The following is a 19,037-nucleotide window of genomic DNA, read 5'->3' as shown; positions in this document are numbered from 1 at the left end:
TCTTGTCACCAGTTTACCTGGCTGCTGAGGCTAAGTTCCCGTGAGAAGCCTGGGGCCTTCTTCTCCCCAGCCCCGACTTGTGGAGGGAAACTGGCCCTCAACCGTAGAGCCACTGCGAATGCTGGGTCTCCGACTGCCCTTGCCGGGGCTCACGGGGCATAGGGTCCAGAGCTTTTATTGGGTACGTAAGAATTTCATTATATTATCCTCTTTACTTTTACGTAACTTTGAAATTTTTCATATTAAAAAGTTTAAGGACAAAAACATTTTTAAAAATCCAAAAATCAAGTTCAAGCCTTCCTGAGTCTTTATGAGCATCAGGGAAATCTTCCTGCAGATTGAGTAGTTTAGGAACTGCAGCTTGCAGCCTCTTTCCAGTTATTATGAGTCCTGTACCACATCCAGAGGAATATTACACATAACACAACACATATTATTGAATAATTACGTGGATGCCACCCTGGAAAGAAGCCATTTCCTGAGGATGGGAGGAAAAGTTAGGAACACTGTAGGGGTTCCTTCAGGTGAAATTCATCTTCCTACAATGGGAAACCTTTCAGAGCTTCAGAGAGGAGATAAAAGCGACCCAGAAAAGAGATGCCAAGAAATCTCTCCCCCACCCCCATCTCCCAGAAACAGAGAATGACTCTTTTGATTAAGCAGCAGCTATGTTTAATCACACATTATTCGGGTCCTAATGGAAAAGACACAACTGCAGTTTAAACGGGTGGGGCTCTTCCTCCCTCGCTTATTTTAGAGGCAAGTAGAGGTGAATGAAGAAAACAGAATCCAGAGCTCAGGCCTTAGTAAAGGCTGCAGGGAGAAGTCCCCTGTCCTTTTAGCCCTTATGTTCAAGGTCGTTGTCCTCAGATTTCTAAGCACCCTGCTGTGCATAAGGCTCTTCAGCCACGACTTCTGCCTCTGCCTCCAGAGACTCTTCTCTCTGCTCCCCAGGGCCTTGGTTCTCCTCATCCTCATCCTCATCCTCATCCTCATCCTCATCCTCATCCTCATCATCAGTGGACTGAAGAATCCTCAGGAGCTTGAGCTCAGGGTTCCAACTCAGTCTAGATGAGCTTGCTGAAAAGTCGTTTGAGGTCCTCTTTTGCTCTTCTGGCACAGCCCCTACCTCAGTACTGATGTCCTCGTCAGTGGATTCTGTACTGGATGACTCCGAATCTAAAAGAAGACCCAGCCATCACCTGTGCCTGTCGCCTTCTCACAGCTAGCTGTGACAAGTGTGGGACAGAAAAGGAAGGGCTGGGGTGTCTTCAGGACCCTCCAGAGGGATGAGGACCATGTCATCCAGGGAGGTGAACCACCTAGTCAACACAGAGTTAGCTCTCCCTGCCTGTCCTCAGCCCCTTTCTAAGGTCCTTCCACCCCAGCGACTTACTCTGCTCGCTGGGGGAGGAGTCCAGGTAGTTCTCGGCACGGTCCCTCTGTGGTCGCTCCGTGGAATCCTGTGGGATCCATTGGAGTTAGGGTAAGGAAACTCGACATTTTATCTAAATTATGCTTTTCTCGGAGAAATGAACATCTAAGACAGGGCAAAACCCCACCACCTGAGACTGAAGAGAGAAGGGGCTTGTATCACACAGTCTCTGCCCTCCAGGCCGTCCCGATGAAGCCAGGGCCCACTTGCCCCCGTTCCCAGCTGCCAGCTGAGGACGGACTGCCTCCAACCGTGGCTGCCAGCAACTCCTCCTAGTCCCGTACACACGCGCTGCTCCTTCCATCGAGAGAGAGAGTGGATTTACTCTCCTCTTGAACCTGGGCTAGATCTCTTGAACCTGGGCTAGATTTGGCGGGGGGGTGTCTTAGGCGGTGTCTAACAAAATGTGGCATAAGTGACACTGTTCCAGTTCTAGGTCCATCCCTTAAGCAAGTGCCTGCATGAGATTACTAGGCTGTCAAAAGCCCAAACTAGCCCCATGTGGGGAACTCATGGAAGAGAACCAAGGCACCTGGGCCAACAGCCCAGCCCAACCTCCAGCTGAATGTGGCTGCATGAGTGACATCAAACCAGACCAGGCAATCCACAGAGTCATGAGAAATAACCAACCGCTGTGGTTTCAGCTTCCGGGCGGTTGGCTGGGCAGCACCAGATAACTGAAACAGGGCCCTCGCAGGGGGGCCCTCACGCACGCTCACCTGTTGCAAGGTGGGACCATTTTCCTTCATCTGCTGCTGCTGCTCATCACTTTCCTGACCCAGTAGAGTTTTGTGACCTAGGGACCACAAAGTCAACTCAGTTCTCTTCTTATATGTACTCAATCCTATGTTGGGGCTTCTAACTGATCCCCTAGTCTACCTGTGACTCCCTATCCAGGACAAGGCAGGAGTGTAGAGGCAGCTAAAAGGGAGTTAGGCTTTCTGAGTTCTATTTGTGATTCTGTTCACCTGGAACTGTGCCCACATCTACTACAGAATTAGAGACTAAGGTGCAGTGTGTGTTGCAAGAGCCAGGATTCCTCCAAGAAACCTAAGCAGCAGCTACCTGCACAGCATAACAGCAAAGGAAGCCCGAGTCTACCTTTTTCGTTTGTGAATGCTCCTCTGCCCTTCTTGCCCCACACCTAATGTACCCACATTGGTTTCTGAAAACGAAACCCCTCCCCCCAAAAAGCTCTAGTTCAAGAATTGTAAACCCTGGCTGGCATAGCTCAGTGGATTGAGTGCGGGCTGGGAACCAAAGTGTCCCAGGTTCGATTCCCAGCCAGGGTACATTCCTGGGTTGCAGGCCATAACCCCCAGCAACCGCACATTGATGTTTCTCTCTCTCTCTCTCTCTCTCTCTCTCTCTCTCTCTCTCTCTCCCTCCCTAAAAATAAATAAATAAAATCTTTAAAAAAATTGTTTACCTCAGCTTTATCCCCATCTAGTCCTGAAATGTACTCATTCTTTCCATTCTTAGCCTCCCTTTCTCTAAATGAACACCTTCCAAGCCGCCACCAGGGGTATGCTAAAAGGCAAAGCCTGTCAAAGAACTCCCTTGCTCCTAACTTCTGTTGGCTCTCTGCTGGAACTGGTTCCCACATGAGTTGCACACTGAAACACTGGAGAGTTCTAAATACACTGAGGCCTGGGTGCCAACACCAAAAATTCTGATTTAATAGATCTGGGGTGCGGCCCAGGAATTAGGGTTTTAAAAGCTCCTCAGTTGATTTCAGTGTGCGGTCAAGGCGGAGCACCACTGACCTGGAGGACAGAGGTGAAACATCTTGGCAGGCTATACAAGCCCCTCCCCTCCTCTCTCCTGTAAGCATTCAACCCCGCAGCCGCGGTGGACAGCTCCGAGTCCCTGAGCAGCCATGCTGCGCCAGGATGCCCAAGCACAGGTTATTCCCACTTCCAGGACTTCTCTGCCCTCTCGGGAAAACTCTCACGCATACTCAAATTCCAATGCAAAAATCGTCTCTTTCATAAGGCCTTTCTCAGCTCAATGGCAACAGCCCACCGCTTAAGCACATGATTCAAAGGGGCACCCCATTCACCCAAGCAAAACTGCTCCTATTGGAGGTATCAGAGACAGTAAAGGCGCCCGAGTGGAATTCAGGGGTGTGGATCACCCTGGATGGGGTGCTACCCTTGGACAAGTCACCTCCTGCCCTGGGCCACAGCCCTGGTTCGGTCTACCTCCCGTGGGAAGGTGAGGAGTCTTCTTAGATCTTCAAGTCAGAGGACACCGTTGGTATCAGAGAGCTCAGTGGGATGAGAAAGAAACCAAGAGAGCGGGTCTCTTCCCGGGAAACACCTCCCGCCACCCTCCAGCCTCCCCAGTGCCCCGGGGCTGGAGAGTGAGTTCTGACGGTTAAGCAGTCATTTTCACATTATGGTCAGCAGTGTCCGGTCTAAGTAGGGCAGAAGGTTTTTAGGGGGATTCTTTCTCCCTCCTCTCCTCCCATTCTGCACCCCAGCTGAGAAATGTCAGTAGGACAGGGGTAAGCATACCCTTCAGCTCAGACACGATAAGAACTCCCCCCAAAAGTGAGACACTCATCTCCAGCATGAACACTAGAGGGAAAGGACCACCTGTCAAGAATTTGCTACCCACCTCCTAGGTGGGGCTCCATTATGTGTGGCTCTCAGCCTCGGGCTGCAGAGATTAACTTGTGGCAGAGGAGGCAGTGGGGGAGGAGCAGACTCTGCTTCCTTAGGGGCTCCAGTGAAGGGCCCCAGACTTCCCCCACCTCATCAACCAATGGGCGCTCAGGGGTCTTCCCCTCAGTAACACCAGCTTGTTCATCACCCTCAAACTGCTCTGCCTGTTCTAAAGTTGGGCCTGAGGGAAAACGGCTCTGATTCATGCTCGTGGTCCTCTCTCAAATCCCATGTGAAGCAGACATCAGGCCCCGCTTGCTCGCCTAGTAAATGTTTGATGGGAGGATGGCAGCCAAGCCAAAGCATCCCAAGGAGAATTCTGAATACCTGGTAAGACAGGTTCCCACATGACAACTGTGTTCAGCTTTTCCTGCCCTCGGCTCTATCCTGGGCCACTGTCACTCTGAACCCACACTCTCCTTACCATAACATGGGTCACAAACCATGGCACCTAAATGTTTATGCGAAGTGCTGTGGCTCCCTGGGTCACTCTTGGATTTCTCTTTAGCCTCCTGAAACCAGCACGAGGGAGAACGGAGTTAGGACTTTTGGGAAGTGAAGAAAACTTTTCGAAAAGAGTCTAAAAGAAGGCGTCCAAACAGGAACATCATGTCTATAGCCAGACAGAGCGCAGCGGGGGGGGTCCCACCTCTCACACACCCCTACCCGCTCCAGGGGCACCCACGTCTCCAGGCCCAGCAAGGCCTAGGGGCCGCTCTACCTGTTTCTTAGTAGGCGTCTTCAAAGCCCTCTGTCGCTGCCTCTCCTGGGGCCACTGCTGCTTCCTATCACCTGGCAACCAGAAAAGCAGCTGGACCCTCTTCTCCCTGACAGCTGCCACCCTCCCCCTGGGCTGCTTGCTGTGCCCTGTTCCACAGTGGTGACTCTCCCCGGTCAGGACCAAGCCAGAGCAGGCTTGGGGGAGGTGGTGGTGGCTGCTTCCTGAAATCGTAGTTTCCTGAGTTCCACCTATCTGTGTGACTATGGCCACAGACATAACTGAATTTGGACCGAGATCAAGTGTGAGCATTGTGGGCTGATGGAATGGTACCTGCAGATCTGGCAGCACCAGAAAACCTATTTTCTTCCTTCAGGTTATAATATAATCTCCTTATATGTTCAGGATATCTCAGTGCTGGTCTCTGGAGAAAGAGAAAGAAAGCAAAACTCTACTACAGGTCTTGCCCTTTCCCAAATGTGTTTCCCAAATGCATTTATCCCCCTCGCCAACACGCACTGTTGAGGACCTGGTGTGTGCAGCACTGAGCCACGAGCCTGGACAGGGGAACAGGTAGGAGACGACGAAGTGCGGGTGGGAGAGAGAGAACACTGCTCCCCTCAGCCCCTTCCCATACTCCTGCTTTCACCTGCGTACAGCCCAGCCCTTCTGTGGGGCTTCAGTCCAGAGTGGACGGATAGAAGAGAAAGAAGGAATAGAAAGTCAACTGTTTGTGCCTTGAAGATAGATGAATTTGGGTTTGCAGAGACATCTTGCTCAAGGCTCCCTAACTCTTACCTGCAGGGTGAGGCGGTGTACAGATAAAAACATCTTCGCAGAAATGGCACTGTCAGGTCGGCTGGTTTCCAGGGGAGGTTTCTTTTTCATCATGGCCAGCTGCGTCTTCATCTCCAGACAAGGCGAGGTTCTCTCTTCATCTGACAAAAGACTGAAGGGGACAGAGACAGCCAGACACTCAGCGACAGCTCCTCCTGGAGAGTGTGGCTGACAAGAAATACGAAAAGGGGTGCAAATTTGAAGAACTGTCCACTCTGGGCCCAAGAGGCCCGTACCAACAGGTGCTCACTCACTAACAGCCTGCAGGTGGACTTACAGCTGGGTGGATTAAATGTTTGCTATCTGTAAGGCTGGTGTGCGTTATACCAGCGAATCCTTACAACACCCTGAGGACAGGTATTATTGTCCCCATTTTGCAAACAAGGAAAAGGAAGCTTAAAGAAGCTAAATGTATTACCTAAATTCACGAAGCCAGTAAGTTTTGATACAAAGTATGAAGGTTGTGTCACTCCAAAGCACAAATCCATTCTGCCTCCCACTTACCCGTAACTCATGGATAAAAAGAGGAAAGGGATTGCGTGTACCTCCTAGTGGAGATTTAAATGACGAATATGTGTAATGGGCTTCTTTAGCACGGGGCCCGGCAGAAGGAAAGTACTTGATAAATGGCAGTGATTATCAGCACCACTGCGTTTTGTTAAGTCTAAGAACTCAGCGAACAAGAAGGGTGATGGTTTTGTCCCCCGACTCAAGAAGAGCCCACTGCTTTGACCCTTCTCAGCGACAAGAAAAGCAGGGGCCCTGGCTCTCCCACAGGCTTACATGATGCTTACTCATTTAGTAGATACCGAGGTAATATGTCAGACTGGTTCCAGAAAGGTGGGAATTCTGAATTTAGTTGCTCAAAAAAATGTACTGGGGATGGGGGAGGCACAATTATCCCTTGAGCTTGCAATTGTGCTTCTAAGTTCTGCTTTCCAGAGAGAACCAGAGACGACTTGTCTTTCTGGAAGAGAAACAGTGGGAAGAGGTCCCTGACGCACTCTCTTCAGCACCACTTCCCACCCGCCTTCCAGCCTCCCAACCCAGCCCTGGCACCTGCACCCCTGGCTTCCAGACCTAGTCCGGCAGCAGCCCTCCCCACTCTGCACTGTGAGGGCCACCATGCTCTCTCTCTGGCTCCCCGACCCTACTGCTGAATTCCGATCACAACAGGGATTAGTTGTTTTGTTTGTTTTCCCCCCAAAAGGTTATTCACTTGTTCACTGAACTGAACAGATACGTATTGGAAAACCACGTGTCAGGCACAGGGCTAGGGCTGGGATTCAGCAATGAACAAAAAATGGACCAAGACACTATTCTCACGGACGTGGCAACCTTCCGGCTCTACGACTCTTCAAGGCTACATTTGTCCAACAAATGGTAGTATTAGACATAAAAGCCCAGGCCCATTACAACTCTTAGTCCACTGAAATTCTATTTCCACCACACTGGGAATTAGTTTTTAACTGACCCAAAATTTCCCCTGAACACCCAACAGTTCCTCCTAACATCTCTTCAAAGCGATGCTCTTCGCCTTCCTACAGGAAGGAGGTAGGGAAAAAGAGTCTCTGAACACAAATGGTTTGGTAATCATTTCTTAAGAGAGGTTTTCTTTTGCAAATTTTGTTCATCTAAAGAGAGACCAGGGGAAGGGGGAACATAGCTCACAGGAAAACAAAAAACAAACTCTATAGAGTAATGTCATAAAGCTTTGGCCAAAGCATCAAACTCACCACTGTAGGTGTCTTTCTTTTCTTCCTCCTATCCTGGCTGGGAACAATCTGCTTCTCTGCTGGACTTGAAATAAGAACAACCACAACTTATTTCCACGCATCTTAAACAAAAATACCAAGAACATTTGTGAATGATGACTATGAAGATTTCTATCCTCTATTCAATACTCAAGCATGGCTAGCTGGCAGTCCAGTTGTACCTGCTGCCCAGAAGCTGCTAAAATAAGACCCCCACCCTCACATCTAAATTAGGTTCCCCACGATTCTCTCATACAACCCAGTTATTTACTTTAATATCATTTATCCAGATTAGCAATTATATACGCAGGTCTGGTGATGTCTGTAATGCCTGAATCCCCACCACCGAAGACTGCAGAGGGACAGGGACCAAATCTATTTGGTTCTCCACCGAATTCTCAGTATTTTGCATGAGAAGGTGCTCAACTATTTTTGCTCTGTTGTCTTCCTCCTCCTTTTTGCCCGGAACATGGCTATGATGGCTAGAGCCCTAGCAGTCGCTTAGACCTTAAAATCCCTTGTGAAGCACCCTAGAAGACAGAAGCCCTGGATAAGGATGATGATCCAGAGAGCTAGCAGGAACTCTGGTTTCTGATTACCACATGGACCTGACTTACTAGCCCTGGCCCACCTACATCCAGGCTTCTTTTATATGAAAGGAAGTGAGACCTTAGGATTTTTTAAATTTGTTTATTTACACCATACACACACATATACACACATACACTACACACACATACATGTACATATACACACATAAAGAATGCATATATAAAGAAGCACTAACAGGTTATCTTTTAAAAAAGAAAATAAAATTTAAAAAATCCTTAAATCTCATCATCTAAACAGTCACTTAACAAGAAATTGAAAGTCTCTGCAGTCACAAAAGAAAAACCACTTTTGACCTAACCAGTGTGACTCGGTTGGATGGGCGTCGCCCCAAAAGCAAAAGGTCCCTGGTTGGATTCTCAGTCAGAGCACACGTCTGGGTTGTGGGTTTGGTCCCCAGTCAGGGCACATGCGAGAGGCAACAGTTTCTCTTTCACATCGATGTTTCTCGTCCTCTCTTTTCTCCCTCCCTTCTCCTCTCTCTATAAATAAATAAATAAAATCTTTTTGTGAAAAAAGAAAGAAAACTACTTTATTCCAAAAATTGTTTGGGCCTTTGCCAAGTGATCTTGGTAACATTCAGCTTGTACCCAAGCTCCGTGTGCTGTTTGCTTTGTGCCACTGTGCTACCAGGTCTTGAGGTTGAGACCAAAGGCTCATGTGCTTCACCAAAAACTTTCTCACTAGTTGCCGATGGCTAATGAGAAAAACTAATAGTCAGAAAGCATTTGTTTCTTAATCAGACCTCACAAATACATTGGGCCCTGTCTTGTACACTATTTACTGCCACATAGAATTTCATACAGAGAAGTCCCAGGACATGAATCTCAAAGTGCATTAAAATAGAATTCCAGTGTAGCAAGTGGCAGATGCAAGAGACTATGACCTCCTCTGGTGGTGTCCTTCCTGCTACTTGCAGTGAGGTGTCTGCAGAGGAGACCATAAAAGGAGGCCTGCAGAGGACAGCAGGGCTTCGTAGAAGGTAAGAGTTGAAGACCTCTTAGTTCTGGACGTGACACTCACCCAACACGGTCCTCTGGTTCTTTGGGGATCCAGACTACAACCATATTTCCAACGTCTTGAGGGCAAGGAAGTGGTGTCTCATTCAAATTTAGCACTGGAAGCTAGGAGAAAAATATAAAGCCTATGTATCGTTTGAAGGTACCAGTTCCTGATAGCACTCAGTACCAAACCAAGGACTCAATTATGATGGGAACCAGAAGGGTACGGTGGCTCACAAGATAACAAAAAGACATTTTCCTATCCCCAAACACCTTCATAACATTCCCCTAAGAAACCAGGTATCAGTACAGGTACTGTACGAGTAAGCATTTATTAAGCGAATAGCCTCCCCGCTTCCTGTGACGTTATGGTGGCATTCAGCAACTCCCAACCCCACCCCACACAAGGGTACCTTGGAGCTCACCTAAGGGAACACTAATTCCGGCCACTCCACTCCAAAAACTCAGATCCTCTGGAGATATTACAATATAATTTAGGAGTAGGGGGGCATTGACAGAGACAAAAGCAAGTTTTCTACTTTTTTTAGCCTATCTATAATTATAGGCATCTACATAAAAGTGAAAGTCTTAACTCTCTTCATATTTAGCTTTTTAAAATACTAGCACACCAATTGCCCCAGGAAACCTTATAGATTATCTAATCTATATCCCTAGTAGGAAAGGGGTGGCTAAGAACAAGGTCGTCCCCATGAAAAGGAACTGACAGGCTCAGGGGAACAGGTGGGACTTCTTTGCACGGTAAATCTGTTCCTGCTTCTGAATTTAGAACCATGTGCATGTATTATCTACTCAAATAATTAATTTAAAACTCATTTAACCTAACCCTCTTGTTCCGAAGTGGTCGAAGAGGTGAGTGCTTTGCTCATTCATCCATTCAAACCTATCTACCCTCTCTTAGTTCCCCACACTCCCCACAATGTGACACTGAAAAGTGACGTATCACATGAAAAAATAAAAAGCATCAACAGGACTGCCAAGAATAGCAAATCTCTCTTATCGTAGATGAATATATCAATGGACAGGTTTTCCTCCCTAAACTCTAATTTAGTTCTGCTCCTAACTAGCTATGTGCTTTAGCACATCTCTTCCCATCTGGGCCTCAGTTTCTTCAACTGTAAAACATATGAGACAGACCATAGTGATGTTCTTCAAACTATAATCGCAACTTATTTATAGGTCATCGAATCAAACTGAGTGGATTGTGGCCTACGTTGTTTAAAAATGAAATAGAATAAAATAAAACAGAAAAGAAAACCTCAGAGTGCATCCCCCTTAGTTAGGGTGAGGATTGTTCCATGACATTTTTCTTGTGCAACGTAATTCTAACTGCAGGTTACAGCTAAAAATGTTGGAAAGTCATCAGAGTAGATGACCTTAGGGCCCAATTTAGGTCTGCCATTCCAGCATTCTAATTTCCCTGTATTGTGAGATGACAGTGTTTACTTAGTAGCAGAACATGTTCTAAGTAGGGTAGAGACAAAATGCTCACATATGCCAAACTGTCACAGATCAACCCCACTTGTGTCTGGGATTTCTGGAAATAGTACAGCATGTAAAGACATTAGCACAGAGCCTGGCATATAGTAAGGGCCCAATGTTAGGTAGTTATCATTATCATCATCATGACCATCATCGTTCAGATTGAAGCCATCCCAAAAAGCAATGCTAAACAAAGGCAAGTGTTTTATTTCCATTAGTAAAGAGAAGATGCAGAGGAAGTACCTTTTTCAATCTGTGACTTACTTTGAAAGATCTATCAGTACAGTTGATCAAATCTTTGCCGGGTAACTTCTTTCGAGGCCTAAAAAATGAGTTTCTGAACATGAGACTGAGATACAAAAGACTTCTCAGAATGATAAAATGAGTGCTATGAGGAAAAGCCTCTGCTTATAGAAAGCCATGGACTGAATACTTACCGAATGAATGTAGGGTCTTGCCATCTCACTGAGCTTTGTTCATTTTTTGTGGAACAGCTCCCAAACAGACACTGCACGTTGCAAACACTGCACGACTATTTGTTGGATCAAACTGAATGCACAGCCTATGCCTCATTCTCTCCCCAGCTATAGACGGTTACATGACCATCAATAAAGGTTCATTAAGTACCTTTGATGGAGATGTCCAAAAACATATTAAATAAACAAGATGTGGCATGCACAGACAAAGGAATATTTTAAAAAGGAATGAAATTCTGATACATGCTACAACACAGGAGAACACTGAAAACATCACATTAGATGAAATAAACAAGACACAAAAGGATAAATACTATAGGATTCCACTTATATGAGGTACCTACAACTGGCAAATTCATAGACAGGAAATATAATAGAGATTATCAGGAGCTGGAGGGAGGAGGGAATGAGGAGCTATTGTTTAATGAGTACAGAGTTCCTGTTTGAAATGATGAAAAAGTTCCAGCAATGGATAATGGTGATGGTTGCACAACATTGTGAATGTACTTAATGCTACTGAACTGTGCACTTAAAAATTGTAAAGTGGTAGATTTCATGTTGTGTATACTTACCACAATAAAAAAAAAGAATACTGCCCTCTTATATTTTCTAACCACTTGCTATTTTATTTTTTTAAATGTTAAATGTATAAATGAATAAATATTGAAAAGAGATATAAGATAAAGGCCCTCTCCTTAGCCTGACTTACAAAGTCCTACATGATGCAGGCCCCTGCTTTTTACTCCAGCTCCCTGTCTTACCTCTGACCACTCCCCTCCCTATTCCTGCTGTATGTTCTAAACACACTGAACTTTTTTCCTGATGCCTAAAGAATTTCTTTTTGCCTTCTGAGTTTTGTATGTGCTATTTCTGGAGTCTAGAACTCTCTTCCTGTCCTCCTCCCACCGACACCCCCCACTTCACTCAGCTGCTCTAATTTCAGGTCTAGGCAAGACACCACCTACACAGAAGGCAGCGCCCTGGGTTAGGGATCCTTCCCACGAGCGTCCACACACCTAGGGGGCGCTCTTCTTGCTGCATTCATCACAATGAATGAGTCTTTGCCTCCCCAGCTAGACTGAAAGCCCCTTGAGGGTAAAGACTCTAACTTGTTCACCACTGTATCCCCAGTGCCCAGGAAAGCAGCCCCCACTGAGATATACCTGTGAATTCAAGGAGTGACTGAACAAATGATGCCGTGGTCTTGGCCTTCACAGGCCCCACCTGGGAAAAGCCGCTGTTTTTCAGGGTTTGAGTCCTAGAGAACCGAAAAGGAGTCCTATCCTTTCCTACACTATCTTTACCCTAAGAAAAATCACCAAGGGCCGCTTAAATGGAATAGGAGACAAGAAATCACTGCAAGAGTCACTACTAGTGCTTTGATTCCAGGCAACAGGGTCTTCAAATGTTAAAGGTCTGAGATTTCCACAGATACCTTTACTTTAACTTCACATATCAGCAAGCACTAACCAAGTACCTAAACTTCGTAGGATACTCAAAAGGAAAAGCCATTGCTTCTTCCTTCAGGAGCCTATAGTTTCATACTTAAAAATAAAAGATAAGAAAGACAGCATGTGTAGACAGTTTCTGATGACCCACAGAAGTTAATGAGATCGTCCCTGATATGGGCTGAATTGCATCCCCCAAAATTCATTTGTTGATGCCCTAACCCCCAGTACCTCATATTTTCATTGTATTTGGAGACAGACTCTTTAGAGAGGTAACTAAGGTACCATGAGGTCACATCGGTGAGCCCTCATCCAATAGGGCTGGTGTGCTCATAAAAAGAGGAGATAGGACACAGACACACACAGAGGGAAGACCATGTTAAGACATAGGGAGAACACAGCCACCTGCAAGCCAAGGAGCAAAGGCTCAGAAGAAAGCAGTTCTGCCAACACCCTAATCTTGAACTTCTAGCCTCCAGAATTTTTGAGAAGATAAATTTCTGTTGTTTAAGCCACTCAGTCTGTGGCACACTGTATGTATGGCACCCTAGCAAACTAATACAATCCCCATTTTAACCAACTCCTAGAACACAAATAAGAATGCTTTCTTTTAGTTTCCCTCTGCCTATTTACCACTTCCTTCACTGAACTAGTATTTTAACTCAGCTTTCCCAAAGCCTTCTACAAGGGTAAAGAAAGTCAACCCAGAATTTTGCAATAGCAGGCACTTAAAGGAAGATGCCATGATAATTTACCTGCCTTGAAATCTGGAGTCAACCTTTGAACCCCGAGACAGTAAAGAGTGAGGCTTGGTGAAGGCAAATCCTGGTGAACGACGATGAGGACGTCTCTTGGCCGGCAAGCAGGAATCGGAGATGTTTACAACGGTGACCACTGGGAGTTTGTCTGAGAAAACAGACCAGAAGAAAACATGTAACATAACAAAAGGGAGACAAACAGAAATAGTTCAAAGATCTTGTAAGGAAAGAGACAGGCTGGCGAATTCACCATCAACATCCAGAGGAATTTCGCAGGGTGAGCCCAAGATTCGAGGGTGGCCCCTCTCAATCCGGCGGATGGTCGCCCAGCATTGTGGATGCTGACAAACAGCCATATCACAGGTGGTTTCATCCCACTGGCTCTCATCTGGCAAGTCCATAGGTATAAATGGTTCAGGACAAAAGCCGACCTTGCAGCTTTCTAGCCCTTTGGAGAAACAACCACATAATTAGGGAGTATTACACACTAGCCGGATCTTAATTTGGACTCAAAGCATAAAATATTTCCATTGAACGCTTATAGGTAAATCGTAGTCACAGGATAATTAAGAACTGGGTAACAAGCAAATTAAGAAAACATCACAGTGTGAAGTGAAGTGGCAAGAGTTTGGGAGCAAACTCACTTCAGAAGGTCTCCTAATTTGCCAGTAAGATTGGTTAATCTGAACTTCAATTTCCTCATCTACAAAATGAGGATAAGCCTATTTCACAGGGTCATTACAAAAATTAGTTAACGGACATTAAAAGGCCCGGCATATAGTGCAGAATAAATATCAGCATCCTTTCCTTTTCCCCTTTATTAATCACTAGGGAGAACATAGCACCATCTCCAAAAAGTCTTGTCAAAAAACAATGAACGTAGTTACAGAAGTACTTTAGATGGCTCAAAACTTTGGAAGAAATGTTGCCTTTTTCAATATGCTCCAAGTCTCATACAGGCACTGAGATATGCACTGGAAATTAATGGATTTGCTCAAACAGCTAATCTAGCAGACTTGAAGCCATTTGGCTTTTCATTTACTGTGTGGTCCTAGGCAAGTGACTTCACCTCTCTTAGCCTGTTTCCTCATATGAAAGAGAGGAAGGGAAATCCCTAAACAGGATTGGAGCAGCATTAAATGAAAAAAAAATGTACTTTTGTGTGTGGTAATGTAATAGGTATTCGATAAATGTTATCATCTTTCTCTCTCTAGAAATGTTTTATGCAGTCGCTACCACCTGATTCATAATAACTTTGTAAGGATAGTGTCCATTTCTACTTTCTTTTATTCAACATATTTATTGACTACCAAATACGTGAGGGAAACTGTTATAAGCATGGAGAACAGTAACAAGGAAACATGTGCCTGTTCTAAAGGACTTTTAATTCAGACCAAAGATAGCAAAATATTGGCCTAGGATTGCACCTGTCCTATGACTTGTTTTGCTTAGGCTGTACTTTGAGCCATTATTTTTAATGGAAATAGTCCATAATGTCCAGATTTCTGGCTCCTTTCAGAGATCAAAATATCTGACAACGTGAGTGCCCAGTTCCAACGGGACAGCAGCTGACTGACGCTGAGCGTCTGCTGACGTCTTTAAACCAGGTCTGTTTTATCCAAGTGGAGTTTTCCCACCAGATCCTACAGTTTCTAACTGAAGCCGTTTCAGTTGCCATTTATCCTCAGATCGCTGCTGCTTTCTCTCATAATAGGGAAGTATTTCTCTTACTCATTATCAAAAACAGGAAAACAAAAAGGTGATGAGACACGTTTCATGGGAAAAAACCCAGCAGTCCTCAATGGGAGTGAAGACAATGTCTACCTACATAATATGAAAATGATACAACTTAAAAAGCCATTGTACAGCTATCTATGGTAATGCCTTTGACCGGGAAGGATGTTCTATGAACGATTCTAAAAACTGAAAAAGAAAGAAAGAAATTCTAAGAGGGTTTGTTTTTGAATGAGAAAGTGGTGTATTATTCTCACAACCTGCCTGTCGCCCTTTCATTACCTCAGCAGACCGAGTTGAGCCCTGACGTCTAGTCATGCCCATCTCTATGTTGCCAGCACTGGTGCTCTGCTGGCAAATTAATTTGCGTTGTAAAATTCTAGGTAACATTATCCCTTAATACTATTATTACCGAGTTTGGAGGGGTGTAATTATTAAGAATAAACATCAGCTCCGGTAAGAGTTCAAAAAAAGATTCCCTGCTTCGTTCTGGTAAAAGAGAATGAGAACCCCAGCGGGGGCGCGATTCTATGGAATCCACGCTCAGCCACGCTGCTGGGAGCTGCAGCCCAGTGGTTAAACGACGTTCCTCAAGGGGCGGTGAAGAGGCCTATGGGCCCCTCCCACCAGACCCCGCCTCTCCCCCAAAGGAGCCCCGCCCCACCATCTCAGTCCCCCTCTTCCTCCCCACCCCCACCAGGCAACGCGCTGGGATGCGCCGTCGCCCAGCAGCAGCGCACAGCACTATGGGGAGGAAACGGAAGCCCCAGTGAGCCTAACTTATTCTGGGGGAGAATCGCCAGACGTGGTGGTGGCGTGAGGAAGACAAATGAGCTTGGGAAGGGACATCGGGTGTCGGTGGGGCCGGACAGAACTCCAGGCGTACCGAAACCATAGCGGCGAGGAACGTTCGGCTGCCCCGGCAACTTGAGGCGGAGGCGGGGCCAGTGGATTAGGGAGGCTACACCGCGCGGGGCAGTATGGGACACAGTGGGTAACGTGGGTTGGGACGGAAGCCTCGTTGGGTCAGACCGTGGCGACGCGGGAAGTCCAGACGCTGTAGCTGTCTGAAGAGGAGGCCTGAGGCGGTGGTGCGGCCCTGGTGGCGGCAATGGCGGAGAGGCCAGAGGACCTAAACCTGCCCAACGCTGTCATCACTAGGATCATCAAGGAGGCGGTGAGCAGCTAGGCTGACAGATGGACCAGGGCGGACGAGCGGGCAGGGGCGGGAAGCGGGACGCGGGACGTGGGCCGGCAGCTTTGCTAACTCCGCTCTTCTCACAGCTCCCGGACGGTGTCAACATCTCCAAGGAGGCCCGGAGCGCCATCTCCCGTGCCGCCAGCGTCTTCGTGCTGTATGCCACATCCTGGTGAGGCGGCGGGCACGGCTATCCAGAGCTTAACTGGGTCTGTGGCGTGAGGGAGGTGCAGAGAGACCCCTGGGTCGGAGCCCACCAACTCCAGTAACTCCGTCCTACCTCCTGGAGGGAGGTTCAGAGTCCTCCCCCGGTTTTTGCAAGTTCTGAAGGAAATGGAACAAAATAACTTTGCTTGAACCCTTTTGTACGGGGGTGGGGGGCGGGAGTTACCAGGTCACAGCACTCCGTGCATCTAAGACGTGAGCTTAACCATTGCACCTTTGGGTGCTCCTTTTTCCACCCACGCCATAGGCGGCAGGAGAGGATCTGACAGCCCTTAATCTTTCTTCTTTTTTTCTTTCAGTGCCAACAACTTCGCAATGAAAGGGAAACGCAAGACGCTGAATGCCAGCGATGTGCTCTCGGCCATGGAGGAAATGGAGTTCCAGCGGTTTGTTACGCCGTTAAAAGAAGCTCTGGAAGGTAAGGAGCTTTTTATTTTCTCAGCCAAGGAGGTGTTCATCCTGTGTGACCTGCTCACCTGGTCCTAAAGGCCCCAAGTCTTTCTCAGCTTGGGTCCCTTTAAGCCCAAGGAGCAAGTATTGGATGTGACTCAGAAACAGTGCAGTTAGCGCCGTCTGAGGTCTGTTTTGTAATACCGGGCAGGTTATTTTTCCTCCTGGGCCACAGGTATACTGTGAAGTTAGCTGCTGCTGTCGGCTTGGTTCAGCCCTGCCTCCTAACCACCTCCTTCCTCCTTACAGCCTATAGGAGGGAGCAGAAAGGCAAGAAGGAAGCTTCTGAGCAAAAGAAGAAGGACAAAGACAGGAAAACAGACTCAGAAGAGCAAGACAAGAGTAGGGATGAGGACAATGATGAAGACGAGGAACGGTTGGAAGAAGAAGAACAGAACGAGGAGGAGGAAGTGGACAACTGAGGAGGGTGAGGAGACTGTGGCTTCTGGAAGGCACCACTGGGAAACGTGGTGACGTGTGCGCGAAGCTGTTTCCTAGTGGGCAGAGCAGCCCTAGGCAGAAGAACCTGAGAAGATGGAAATGCAAACTGGCTAGAAATATCAAAACCAGCGCTTCCCAAACTCAGAGCCTCTGAGTAGCAGAATCCTGCTTTGCTTAATCAGTCTGAAGGTTATGACTTTTTGGCAAGAGGGATTCCGAACTGATAATCAACTTGACCTTGTTTACTTACCTGTGTGATTAGGCAGTTTTTGATTCCCAGTTCCCTTCCACCTCCACCAAAAATAATAATTTCCATGCCACCTGCTGTGTTCTGAATCACAGGAGGCAGTCAAGGCTCAGGGAAAACCTGGGGCTCCGATCATGGACAGCCTATTTGTACAGTGTTTGGCAATGCTAGCTTATTACACGCGGTGGAAATGGCATAGTTTCAAGAAACGACGAAAAGGCTGTGGGAGAACAATGAAATCTGTGGTTTCTTCACTCGACAGTGACATTATTTCATTTTGGTTTGTACCAACCCGCTTGGCTTGGGACCCTTCTAGATTGCCTGTAGGCATTTGACCTGTTGTGGGGGTGCTGCACTCTCGGCAAATAAGCTTTTAAATCCTCGGTATAGACGGGCATCAGTCAAACAAGTGTGCCAATGTCTTCCACGTACAAAAGAGATGGTATGGTCTTGGATGCACCTCACTCCCTGCCACTGTGCAGCTTTAGAGTCTGTTGTCACCTCCTGGAAGGTATAAAATACCAGGCTTTCTCTTCCTGTAGTCTATTTCCCAGACTTGTGACTGTGGCTTTTCATTCTTCCAATTCATGACAAGCTCCAAACTTTATTTCTTCTAGACACAACTTTCTCCTCCTGTGCTTCCCACTTGCTGCCTCTCCTCTGCTCCCATCCCCATCCTCTCCTCCTTTTCTCACTCTGCCAGTGCAGGAACTTTGATAACCTACTTAACATCAAAAAGTGCAGGTTCCTCTGCTTTCTTAGTTCTAATCTCATGTCTTTTAAAAATGATTTTGTAAACTTCTGTGAACCTTAAGGGAAATCGGATGGTGCTCAGGAATTTAATCCCCCCACCCGACCCCACCGCAATCATCCCCTTTAACTGCTTCTAAAGTACCTCTGTTGACCTTTCTTAGGGTTTTTTTTTCCCTTTCTTTTATTTAGTGCTCCAAGCACTTATTTGTTTGTCTCTAAGGCAGTTGACAGGTAGTGAAGTGTAGTTTGACACTGTTAATTAAATTAATACAGTAAAAAATTTGTTGATAATGAGTGAAGAATGTTGAGAAAATTATAGTGCTTTGTACAAATAAAGAACATTGTTGTTACAGGTGATGACTCCTGTTTCATCCTGCTTGCTTGTGGTATGCTTTTGGGGCACATCTGATCATGCCCTACATAGTTTTGGGGCTATGGGCCCAGCCCCATCTTTGTAGAAATGGGATCCTGCAACACCTTGGGTGACCAGCAGGTGCTGCTGGTTCACAGGCAAGGGAGCTGCTCTTCAGCCACCACAAGAGCTTTCCATGGTTCTGCTGGACACCCCATATTCCAGATGCTTAACAACTGCAAACATTGTTGAGTTCCTGCTCTGTGTCTGGCACTGTGTTCCCTAATCTGCATAGCTTTCTCAAATCATGACTTTATAAGTAACATTGCACAAAGATACAACTCCAACAGTCATTTAGACTAGTGAGTTTTTTCCCCTTCTCCCGAGCAGAAATACAGCTTCTGGACCCTGAGTGGTGTGGCTCAGTGGGTT

At 46.6% G+C, this 19,037-nt stretch overlaps 2 protein-coding genes across 2 annotated transcripts; one reads left to right on the top strand and one right to left on the bottom strand.

Moving 5' to 3' along the window:
* Positions 1-994: 994 nt before the first annotated feature.
* Positions 995-13,606, bottom strand: CUNH9orf43 (chromosome unknown C9orf43 homolog; the record flags this gene model as incomplete). The annotated part of the gene is made up of 14 exons (XM_045840013.1): positions 13,456-13,606; positions 13,203-13,353; positions 10,767-10,845; positions 9,046-9,146; positions 7,396-7,459; positions 6,454-6,626; positions 5,621-5,771; positions 5,156-5,246; positions 4,946-4,971; positions 4,826-4,879; positions 4,529-4,616; positions 2,155-2,231; positions 1,397-1,463; positions 995-1,179 (listed from the first exon to the last, which is right to left on the bottom strand). Coding segments are annotated over exons 1-14 (1,458 nt in total), but the record flags the coding sequence as incomplete, so codon positions are not given.
* A 2,034-nt stretch (positions 13,607-15,640) lies between these two features.
* POLE3 (DNA polymerase epsilon 3, accessory subunit) lies at positions 15,641-18,605 on the top strand. Its single transcript, XM_045841013.1, has 4 exons — positions 15,641-16,116; positions 16,224-16,309; positions 16,662-16,780; positions 17,062-18,605. Exons 1-4 carry the CDS (start codon positions 16,051-16,053, stop codon positions 17,232-17,234), a joined length of 444 nt encoding a protein of 147 aa, XP_045696969.1. The 5' UTR covers positions 15,641-16,050; the 3' UTR covers positions 17,235-18,605.
* The last annotated feature ends 432 nt before the right edge of the window (positions 18,606-19,037 follow it).

This window comes from Phyllostomus hastatus, unplaced genomic scaffold, assembly GCF_019186645.2.
Source record: "Phyllostomus hastatus isolate PE091 unplaced genomic scaffold, TTU_PhHast_1.1 phas_contig_34, whole genome shotgun sequence".
Taxonomy (NCBI): domain Eukaryota; kingdom Metazoa; phylum Chordata; class Mammalia; order Chiroptera; family Phyllostomidae; genus Phyllostomus; species Phyllostomus hastatus.
The sequence above is the reverse complement of the archived record's forward strand: the minus strand, read 5'-3'. Positions and strand labels throughout refer to the sequence as shown.

Bases quoted from the DNA above. Each gene is read 5' to 3' on its own strand.
- POLE3 (XM_045841013.1), top strand. From the start codon at position 16,051: ATGGCGGAGAGGCCAGAGGACCTAAACCTGCCCAACGCTGTCATCACT. The intron at 16,310-16,661 runs GTGAGGCGGCGG...TTTTTCTTTCAG, and splicing joins GTGCTGTATGCCACATCCTG to TGCCAACAACTTCGCAATGA. The intron at 16,781-17,061 runs GTAAGGAGCTTT...TCCTCCTTACAG, and splicing joins GTTAAAAGAAGCTCTGGAAG to CCTATAGGAGGGAGCAGAAA.